Below are 11,078 nucleotides of genomic sequence, written 5' to 3'. Positions count from 1 at the left end.
GTGCTGCTTGAGTCTAGAGAAAGCAAAATCTAGGGCTCGGAGTCAACTTCTTTCTTGACGCCTCCAACTCCGGCGGCGGCCCCGGCGGTGGCGGCGGCGCGGGGGTCGTAGATCAGAAGTAGCGGCCGCGGTACGTGCAGTCCTCCTCCCAAACTAATCGGGGAATTGCCAAGAAACGAACCACCCTTGGGGCTTTGCTCGCCCTATCCAAACTAATTGTCGGCTGCCACTTGAAAAAGAGAAGAGAACAGGGCATTTCCCCCCAGTCCCCCTCCCATGAGATTCTTTTTAATTGATTAGCACTGCAACGTCGCAGGTTTTCTTGATTCTGGGGAAGATTTGTGAGAGGATGGCTGATCTTGCCAACATGTTCGCTGCCCTTGACCTGGATGACGAGGGCGATGGGGAGGAACTGGAACAACCAACATCCAGCAAGCCAGCAACAGCAGCTCCTGCTGCTGCTGCCAAGAAAATTGGTAAGAGCCCACTTTTTCTTTAGTTTACTCCCAGGATGAATTGGGAATTTGGGATGCAGTGCTCCAGTTAGTCCGTCCTATGAGAACTACTTAGAAAACTGCGAGGCTCGGCAAGTATTCTGTTTGTGTTAAAACCTGATCAATTCACCATCATCATGAATCATGATGCGCCAAATACACAAAATCTTTAGGACACATCATTTATGTACTGTGTACAAAGTTTTTATCCTCCAACATCCAAATCAACCGACCAGACAAAGCGACATTGACAGCAAGTATATATGATCAGGAACTTCCATTGTTTTCCTCCTGGAACATTGATGGAATCATGAACGTCCATGTTCATCTTGCCCCTGCACCTTAAATAATTGAACAATGCTGCGAAATTACAGCTTAAGTTGTGCCATGTTATAGTTTGAAGAGAATTTAGAAGATATATTTTCCATTTTTTTTATTAAATGTTACTTTCTATCCAGTCTTCTGATGAGATTTTAAAATCGCATTCTTTGCAGATGGTGGCATGGAGAAACGCAAAATGATTGTGAATTATGATGGCGAAAATCTTAGTTCATTGCCGGGTGAATACAAGATGCCATTGGTGTGGATAGACTTGGAAATGACTGGTGAGCATATCTTCCTATTTTTTGTATACTGTATGCTTCATATCAATTTCATGAAATATTTAATAGGCCTAATGCAATTTAGTCCTCAACTGTAAAAGCACAATATTTTTACTTCATTTTAATTTACTGAACTACAGGTTGCAAAACTTGAACAAAGGAACAATTTGAACAAATTAGAAACCACAAGAAACCCTACCTATTAGACTGGCTTTACTTAACTAATTTCACAAGAATGAACTTGTTTTCCTGTGAACTGCGCCTTGTGGGCATCTCACTCCATTTTTAGTCATCGTTCTCCTCTAATTGGTATATATGTTAAACTAGAATTCTGTTGCCTCTGCTGGAATTCCTATTGTCAATTTGACACCCTGCTAAAATTATGACTAACGGGCCACATGCTGATTCTGATTGTTTAGGTTTGGATATCAGAAAAGACCGCATACTGGAGATTGCTTGCATTATAACAGATGGTAAACTTACCAAACGAATAGAGGTGGCTTTTAAACTGAATATTATTGGTTTTGATGCTACGTGCAATTCTATGATATGCTAGTTTTGTCAATCCAGTATCACCTTTGTTGTAGACTTGTAGTACATAGCTCTTGACCTTTAGTTTTGCAAAGGAGTAGCTTCTTGCACTACTATGACTCATTGTTATTTAAGGCTGCTTCCATTGCTACTTCATTGAATATGTGGATAATGCACGCTTAACCTGTGATCATTATAATTATCAGGCAGACTTGTTCCATGCTCAGGATTACTGAAGTTGCTCAAAACAGTTCAATAACATTGCCAATCTTAGTTTACTTATGTTTTTGTTGGGTTTCATATCTAGCCTATCCCAACTTGCTTGGGAAAAAGGCTTTGATGTTGTTGTGGTTGTACTCAATGCAAAGGAAACACTATAAGATTATGGGTCAATTTTTTTTTTACTACGCTACTTATTTAGTAAAATTAGGATAGTGGCTTCTGACTAAATGATTCATTTACTTTGCATAATCTTTTCTTATTCTAAGAATTCCCTTGGAATCTAAAATGACCATGCTGTTTGGCAAGTTCACCCTGTAAACCTAGCTGTTCTTATGTCCACTGCAATTTGATGAACATTGGCACTGGCTATCTAACTTACCTCATACTCAAATAGAATGTTGGGTATCTGAAGTTATGATTCTTTGTCATTTCTTTGTTACCAACCATCTTGGTTGGTGGTGAATAACTTCTGTTGGTATGGTATCACTAGACATATTGCTCAACATAGCTATTGTACTTTATTTTGCAGGGTCCTGATTTGGTTATAAGACAAAGCAAGGAATGCGTAGATAACATGAATGAATGGTGTAAAATCCATCATGGTGCCAGTGGTAAATACCTTATATTTCATAGAAGTGACATGTGAATGTAATCTGTTGCTCATGTATCCAACTTAGGAGTTGTGAATTTAATCTGCTGCTCTTGTAACTAATTTAGGACTGACAGAACAAGTACTGCTGAGTGACATTTCTGAGCATGATGCAGAGAAACAGGTATGCAAGTCCTTTTTCTGGTAGTCTGTCCTCTCAAGTGTTCATAAAATGAAAGCATATTCTACAAGAAACTCAAAATGAAAATTTCTGCTTGTACTGCTTCTGTGCATTACACACTTCAACTGTTTTATTAGTAACCCATGCTCCACCACATATTGATGATAAAGACATAGGTGGAACTATACTTTGTACTAAATCAGCGACAACTAATATGGATCAGAGGGAGTAATTTATAATTTTGCAAATGTGGAGTGATACATGCAGTCAGGAAGGTTTTTGTTCATATTGTTTGATAATGGGTGATAAGGTTGTTGTTCCAGATTAAAGAGTCTTCTTGACATGTTCATATTAACTTGTCAATATAAATAATCATGTGTGTATTGTGAAGTCCTGCTCTATGTGTGTTTGTATATCCTTCCTGCATCCTAGGTAAAGGAAATCTTGAACCATGATTGGTTATTTGTTTATTTCGAACAATCTACACCAAATTTGTTGTTCTGCTATGCTAGACAGAAGAATCAAAGAGCCCGGATTTGAATTAATGAAGCCACATACAGCAGAGGTTACAATGGTGCTGAGAACAGCTTACAAAAACAGAAACATGCAAATATTACAGGCCGCGCCGAGAGCATAGCAACACAAAACATCAAGAACTACAGATTTACTATTTTTAGTGTTACACTGTACCGTAGTTCGTCTTCCAAGAATTGTCCTTGTGTGTATGTGTGTTCTCAAAGTTAGCCCCCCTAGGCAGCGCTGGCCGACACCCTGCCACCTCACCCGCCTATCCGATTTATCTGCCAGCAATTAGGCTCTACGTGCTGTTCTGCTGCCTACACCTTGGTCAATACTGCCTTGCGGTGCTGCCATTTCAATGGTGTTACTGTTGTGTACAATAATTTTGTTCTTTCCTTTTGATTATTGCCAATATTATGCTTCTAAGAAATGTCCATTTCTCTTTGATTTTTCTTGATCCACTCTTAACTTTTCCTAAGGAAGTTTTTTGTGTTGTCTATTTTCAGGTGTTAGACTTTATTAGGAGGCATATTGGTTCGGCAACTCCATTGATAGCTGGGAATTCTATCTATACAGATTTACTATTTTTGAAGGTTAGCAAGAGAAAAAAACTTCCTTAACTGTCTGCTGAAAATGAAACGGTTCATACTATTTTAGCATGTCCTCACTTAATGTGATCTTTAGATTTTCTGTTATGTCATTATCAATGCTCCTGATTTGTACACATTTCCGTAAAAATGCGTAATTTTCCCTCCAGTAGATACTATTCTGGAAAGATACTCCAACATCATTGCATGAGGGTTGAGTAGGACTCCAGTTTACTTTGAGACTTTTTGGACTGACACAATTATGTGTATTTTTATTTTTATATCTAGGAGTATATGCCAGAGCTTGCAGGTATATTCCCTCATGTGATAGTTGATGTGAGCAGCATAATGGCTCTGTGCATCCGCTGGTTCCCCAAGGGTAAAATTGTTCACCAATATTTATGAGTTCAGCATTGGAGAATTCTTATTTTCATTGTATGCTTGCATTTTATCACTGGTCCAGACGAGATTGGTTCAGTTTTCAGCTGTGATTATGGTGTGCCCTCATGAATTACCAGATTATAAAAAACATGGTATTGGTACTGCACTTGACCAATCCATTTTCAGGTTGACCTTTGTAAACAAATGAACCCATATATTCTGCATAATTCACCCCCCATCCCTCCCCCAACCACACACAGAATACTGGCAGTTTCCTATGACAAAAGATTCTGTAGTTGAATTAGAAAGTTTCAGAGATTGTATGATGTTTATTTTTATAACCAGTTGGCAGTTACTATGCTTTGGGGCCACCTGCTATGCTATTGGTATGTACAAAAAATGCTATGCAATTGGTATGTACAAAAAAGAAGTGCAGATCACAATTTTAAATAAAAGCAGTATTAAGTAGTTTGTGTAATCATTTTGTTTTGGTATTTTCATTAATGTGCCAAATGCGGACAATGTACAATGAGGTGGCTTGTATGCCAACATTTTGAACATAAAAGTTGGTCCGAAACGTAATACTTGTTAAAATCTCCACGTTACAAGGCTTTGCTCATTTTGTTATGTATGTGTTCACAGAAAGGAAGCAAACTCCAAGAAAGCAGAAAAACCACAGGGCAATGGACGACATCAGAGAGAGCATCAAGGAGTTGCAGTTCTACAAGGATAACATCTTCAAATCACGGCAGTCTAAGCACTAGCCCTGTTGGACTTACTAGCTCTCTTGATTGTTTGGCTGAAAACGTTCCCTGGTATATGATCCTTTCGTGATTTGGTAATGCTTAAGTGCTCACGTGCTTTTGGGGTAACGCAAGATTGTATTCACATATATTTTGACACCCTCGTGTGAGGTTAATTCTGCTTTTTTTGGTGGGGAGTGTCATGTTACACTTAAACCCTATGGAATTCCCATGGTACAGTTTTTTGATCAAAGGGGTGGGAATGTGACTCTTTCCGTAGGACTGCTAATATTTTCCTCCCACATTTTGTCTGTTCCCAGTGTTTGTACACTATATTTTCATCAATTGACAGTTACTTGCTCAAAAAATGAAAAAAGAATTCGACACACAGTTACCCTTGTCAAGTAAAAGTAGACACTCTATTTTCACCAATAGACAGTTCCCTGTTGAAGATTAAACCGGAGTTTTCTCCACTCTGTGGTATGTGATATAGATGAGAGCAAAGGACAAACGCAGCAGATGAGCTATTAGCTCCAGCTTATTTCTCTCGGACTTGCCCACATCATTCAGCATATATCTCCCCTTAACTTTTAGAGATTTTACCAGATATTGTAGTACACAGATTAAGCCTTTTGTACTTACGACGCTACCCTATTCTATCCCAGATTTTAGAGGATAGTCAATGCATCCGCCACCTCTTCTTCTCTAATTGTAATTATCCACACCTGCAAAGGATGGTGTGCTCCGCCGGTGAATACTTCAAACCTAGCTCCATAAATACTATATCCAATTTTGCCACCTCTTCTTCTCTAATTGTAATTATCCACACCTGCAAAGGATGGTGTGCTCCGCCGGTGAATACTTCAAACCTAGCTCCATAAATACTATATCCAATTTTTACGGGGAGTGATGTTTTGGCACATGGGAGCGTATGCTCCCTTTATTTTAAAATGCATGTTAAATATATTTTGAAATGTTAATAAATTTGAAACAAAAATTTCGCACGTACATCTTCATGAGCTACGCGCTCACAAAGTCGTTTCATAAAAAAATCGACTTATCGTGTGGCGTTTGTAAAAATGATAAAATTCAGTGCTAAAACAAAGATTTGTCACAAGATCTCTTTTTTACGTAGACTACAAAAAATACCATTTTTTCCGTGAAACGTGACGAACCCACATATATTATGGAAATGTACATGTAAATTTTTTTATCAAATTTTTTTAACACTTAAAAATATATTTTCATAATAGAGGGATCATACGCACCCGGGAGCCGAATTGAGTTTCTGGCAACCTTCTTCTTCTTAGCTATATATAGCAGGAAGCTACCCATCTTATCTAGCTTACCAAAACTTAGAACCCAGCAAACCACCAATGGATCCAAAGAGAGAAAAATGGCAACGACAACTACGAGTTATCTGCACACGTGTAGCCAGTTGGGAATGTGAGGAATCCGAAAACAAATCTCTTGTTCTTCGTTGCATGGACGTTGCACCAGATATCCCAGTTGCACTCTCAAGCAATTAAGTGTGGAATACCGGACCCAGGTGCGAAGGCGAAATAATAGGGTAGTCCGGAACAAATGACATTCCTGCGCGGTAGCCACATATGGTACCGGAAAATCTGATTCCAAACCTCAAAGCATGCACCCAGAGAGGTCATTTTGCCGCAGTTCTACTAAAGCTAGCTACTGGGATCCATGATAGACCAATTTTCATTAAAAAAAAAATATAGCAGCCGCGAGGAAAGCTTGCAGTTCCAAATTATTACCATAGCCTTCCAAATTTCGCATCTGTATATTATGATTGGTTTCACATAAATTTTGGGATAAAATTTAATTAAAGCATATTGTTATGGAATCTATAACAGTTTATAGCACATAAAACCTCAAGACAACAAAAAGAACTGCAAGCAAGATCACCACAATTAGAAGGAAAAAAAGGTCTATTTTAAACCTTAAATTTGTAGACCTCTACAAAATAAACCTTAAACTTCAAATCCCTGTCTTTTGTCCCCTAAATTTTACAATCCCGGTCTAAATCAAACCTTGAAGCTGTTTGTTAGAAGAAAAAAACAAAAATATTACTCCCTCCATTCCTTTCTATAGTGCATATAGATTTTTGATATTTGTTTCAGAATATAAGGTTTTAGCTTAGCTTTTTTTCAATTACCCCCTCCCCGTTCAGCTCCCAAATCGTTCAGCTCCCAAATTTGTTATGTTAAGTTAGGAAGATATGAATTTCCCAAATTTTAAGTTGATCTCAAATCGTTCAGCTAGGGATCTTGTGTAAAAAATACTCTTGCGCTAATTTCCGTGCCAAAAAACTATAGGCACTATAGAATGGAATAGAGGGAGTATTTATTACTCCCACGGTCTACATTGGCCCGCATGCCATATTCATTTTCTTCCTCAAATCTCTCTATTGGCTGCGACCAGGACACCACACGGTCCACACCTGCGCGAGGTGCGAGATCTTGTCCGACACTACTGCCGACGAAGTACCTTGGCTGCCCTCTGTGCGAGTTCCGCGCTCGGCCAACTCACGTACCCTCGTCACGAATCATCGCCGTTTCGGTCCGGCGCCACGACCCTATTGTTGCTGTGGTGATTGACCGTGCGACGTTGCTGGCGGCAAATGCTATCCTGTAGTTGAGCGCGACCCTCCAGTCCGTCCAGCCGCGAGGCCAAGGCCAAGACGCGCAAGGATGAGACTTTCTTGTAGACTACTAGGAGATAAGATTTTTGTAAACTCGGGTTTCAAAGGACATTAATGCACCCACCAGCATCCCCTTCTCGTAAGAATTACTCACATTTATAAAGGACGATGTGCATCGATGAATTCTTCAAATCTAGTAGCTCAATAAATATATCTAGTTCTTCAATCGTCTTCCTAGTAGGACATCTTAGCTACTCCGTAACTCTTTTTCATGGTCCAGAACCCCTCAAGCTAAAAAGGAATGGAATCTATGAGAGAAAAATTGAAACAGACACTAGAATGATTTGGATGTGCGTGAGCAGCACGTTGAGAATGTGAGGTATCCGGAAACATATTCCTTGCTCAACAGAGCAGAGACGTTGTAACGAAGGCTTGGTGTGCTGACTTAAGCCACCAGATGCAGAAGACGAGATCGATATGCTAAGTGGAAACAAGCGGCGATCGGGGCTAACCTGATGTACATGTACTAGCACTCTTTCGGTTCAAGTACCTTAATGTCTAAAAAATCCTCTCCAGCTAGCTTTCCCTTGACACCATGGAAAATTCCTCCCACACACAGGTTCGTTGCATCAGCCTAACCACGCACAAGTAGTTTCTGTCAAGAGAGAGTTGTTAGTTAGAGCATCTCCACTCGTCCCCCCGAACAGGCCCCCGGCGAGCGTTTTTTCCATCCGGACGGCGTAATTCGGCCCAGTCGCGCCCCCGGTTCCTCGTTTTCGTCCGGATTTGGGCCTAAATTCATCCGGCGATCCCACGACATCCCCGGCCCCCCGGGGAGCGCTCGGGGACTCCGGACGAAACGAAAGCGCGCGAAACGGCGAGGAAACTTCCCGCGCGTCTGGTGGCCCCAACTTGTCGGCGAGAGAAACCGATCGTCGTCCTCATCGCATCGTCTTCCGCGCGCTGTAAAAGCCTGCCGCCGGTCTGCATTCGCCGGCCACGCGGCGAGTTAATGTCGTCGTCTTCCGCGCACGCATCGTCTTCCGCGCGCACTAAAGGCTGCCGCCGGTCAGCTCGCCGCGGACGCGTCGCAATCCACGCGGCATTTAATCCCCGCGCCAGCCACGCCTATATACGCCGGTCCGCTCGCCGCGAGGCGTACCCCGTGCTCCACTCTCCCTCCACTCTCCCTCTACTCTCAAGATGGCGTTCTACGACGACGACGGCGCAGCCAACAACGGCTTCCCCCGCCGGTCGCTCCACGCGTGGGAGGGGCACCTCCTCCACCAGGCGGGGTACCCCTGCCCGCTGGACACGAGGCCTCCCGGAGGCGGCTGGCGGCTAAGTGCTGGCGGCGTTCCAATCCCGCCGCCGCCGCGGGGCCATGCCCTCGACGTCGCCATTGAGGAGGCGAGGATGACGATGACCGACGAGGAGCGCGCCGACCCGCGCCACCACCCCGAGAACTACACGCGGTGGAACTCCTACTTCCTCCAGCGGTGGGAGCGGAGGCGGCGGCCTACGACGGCCCGCCGCCTCCGCTGCGCGCAACAACGCCGCGGGCCGCCGACGGTGGTGGAGCGCGCCGGAAAGGACGTTGGCGAACGTCCTCGCGCACATCGAGGGCGGCAACTTCCCGGTGCTCACGATGCCCCCTCTATCGGCATCGAGGGCATCGGCGAGCCGCCGTTGGGGAAGCGTCGCAGCCACGGCGCATGGCTGCGCCAGCTCGTCGTCTTCCGGATCGGCGTCAAGGTCATCCTTGGCGCCGGTGAAGAGGAGGAGGCGACGTCGCCTTCGACGCCGGTGCGCGTCAAGAAGGAGCCGGCGTCTCCGCCGGCGACCGTAGGCGCGCAGCGGCGGCGCCCTCGTCATCCGAGAACAGCCTTCCGCGCCGCGGGCGGCTGGAAGAAGACGAAGAAAGAGGCCGCCGCAAGCCGCTCGCCGAGGAGGAGGCGAAGCGCGCGGAGACGCCGCGATGGCGGAGGCGATCGCCGTGTCGCCGCACGACATGGAGGAGGAGAAGCGCGCGGACGACGCCGCACCGGGCCAGGCCAGCGCGATCGGGAGCGCCAGAGGCGGAGCGCCAGCGGCGGCCGCCGGACACGGCCGCCGCACGCCAACTCGCCGCCCGCGCCGCTCCAACCGCCAACGACGATGTCGCGCGGTACCGCCGTCTGCGACACCTCCATCCGGCGTCGTCGTCCCCGTCGTCGACCTCGAGTCCTCCGACGACGATCGGTACAAGCCATCCCCGGGGGGAGACGCGCCGGCAGCCAAAGCCGCGCAGCCGAAGGCCAACGACGACGGCTCCGACGACGACGGCGGCGACTACACGGTGTTCTACCGCCATTTCGGCATGTAGAGCGCCGTGTTTTAAAATTAGCGTTTGAATTCCCCTAGCCGAATTCGAAATATAGTCGAATTCGGCCTCTATGTATGAACTCCTCCCGTAATGTAATAAATATCATTAAATTTAGTCTATATTCACCCGTTTTTAGCCGTAGTTTGTCAAGTTTCCGTTTTTTAAATTCGCATCGTCGACTTCGCCTGGGCACGCGGCTGGGAAACTACTACTCCCCACGCCAAATCTTCCTCCAATCCGGACGAAAATTTCGCCGGATTTGGGCGTGGGGAGCGCCAACGAGTGGGGATGCTCTTACCGCCAGCACTCTTCAGGGCACTGGAAAATGCACGTCCACCCACTCCCAACACGGGCGTCAAGGGTTGCAAAGGCGGGTCCCGCATAATCCCGCAAAGATCAATCTTTAGCCTAAGGGCGTGTTCGGCAATTGCCTAGCTTATCTAAATCCTCAAATCCGGCTCCACGCTTTCTCCTCGGAGCTCAGAACGTTCGGTCAGCTCCTCTATTTTCTCTGAGCCGCTGACAGACAGATCCCACTCGTGAGGGTCATCTTCCCCAAATCTTATCCTTAGATCTTGTACTCAAATCGACGACGGTGTTCTGGGCCAGAGGAGCTAGCGGCAGGGGGAGAGGTCGAGCCGGAGGAGCTGCCGGCGGCGGGATGTCGCCGTGCATGGACAGGACGGAGGAGATTGGGGCAGGGGAGGCCTGGGCGGAGGAGTTCGTGGCAGAGGAGCTGGCGGAAGTAGGAGGCCAGGGCGGGAGGAGTCCGGGGTGGAGGGAGGTCGTGCCGCCGCGCAGTCGCCGGAGGAGAAGGAGGAAGGGCCGGGCGGGTGAGGGCCTGAAGGGCGGCGGCGAGGTCAGGGGTGAGCGAGGTGAGTGGTGTGAGGCTCGGTCGTCGGGTGGGCTGCGCGCGTGATGTCCAACCGGCCAGTTTGTGACTTGGCGGTGGCAGTTCGGCTGTAATTTCCACCGCTCCGTGAATTGCTGATCCGTGGAACTGCCCCCGGCGTTTGTGAAGGAAAATGGGGTCGCTCCGCGGATCTAGCTCCATGGAGCTGGCGTGTTCGGGTCTGCTGCAGGCCGGATTTTGAAGAAGCTGGAAGCCAGAGGACTACCGAACACGCCCTAAATTGTGCTACAGCTCTCGATGCCAACTCCTGATAAATTGAACTAATCGGACTCCAATCCGCCCCACTTGTCCT

General features: G+C 46.1%; 1 protein-coding gene across 1 annotated transcript; it reads left to right on the top strand.

Annotated features, from left to right (window-relative positions):
* Nucleotides 1–293: 293 nt before the first annotated feature.
* On the top strand, nt 294–5,038 carry LOC127306848 (oligoribonuclease). Its single transcript, XM_051337556.2, has 8 exons — nt 294–476; nt 989–1,099; nt 1,516–1,592; nt 2,379–2,460; nt 2,567–2,622; nt 3,645–3,731; nt 4,014–4,104; nt 4,749–5,038. The coding sequence occupies exons 1-8, from the start codon at nt 350–352 to the stop codon at nt 4,868–4,870; spliced, it is 753 nt and encodes a 250-aa protein (XP_051193516.1). The 5' UTR covers nt 294–349; the 3' UTR covers nt 4,871–5,038.
* The last annotated feature ends 6,040 nt before the right edge of the window (nt 5,039–11,078 follow it).

The sequence above is a fragment of the Lolium perenne genome, chromosome 2 (assembly GCF_019359855.2).
Source record: "Lolium perenne isolate Kyuss_39 chromosome 2, Kyuss_2.0, whole genome shotgun sequence".
Classification (NCBI taxonomy): Eukaryota; Viridiplantae; Streptophyta; class Magnoliopsida; order Poales; family Poaceae; genus Lolium; species Lolium perenne.
The sequence above is the reverse complement of the archived record's forward strand: the minus strand, read 5'-3'. Positions and strand labels throughout refer to the sequence as shown.

Bases quoted from the DNA above. Each gene is read 5' to 3' on its own strand.
- LOC127306848 (XM_051337556.2), top strand. From the start codon at position 350: ATGGCTGATCTTGCCAACATGTTCGCTGCCCTTGACCTGGATGACGAG. The intron at 2,623-3,644 runs GTATGCAAGTCC...GTCTATTTTCAG, and splicing joins AGCATGATGCAGAGAAACAG to GTGTTAGACTTTATTAGGAG. The intron at 3,732-4,013 runs GTTAGCAAGAGA...TTTTATATCTAG, and splicing joins CAGATTTACTATTTTTGAAG to GAGTATATGCCAGAGCTTGC.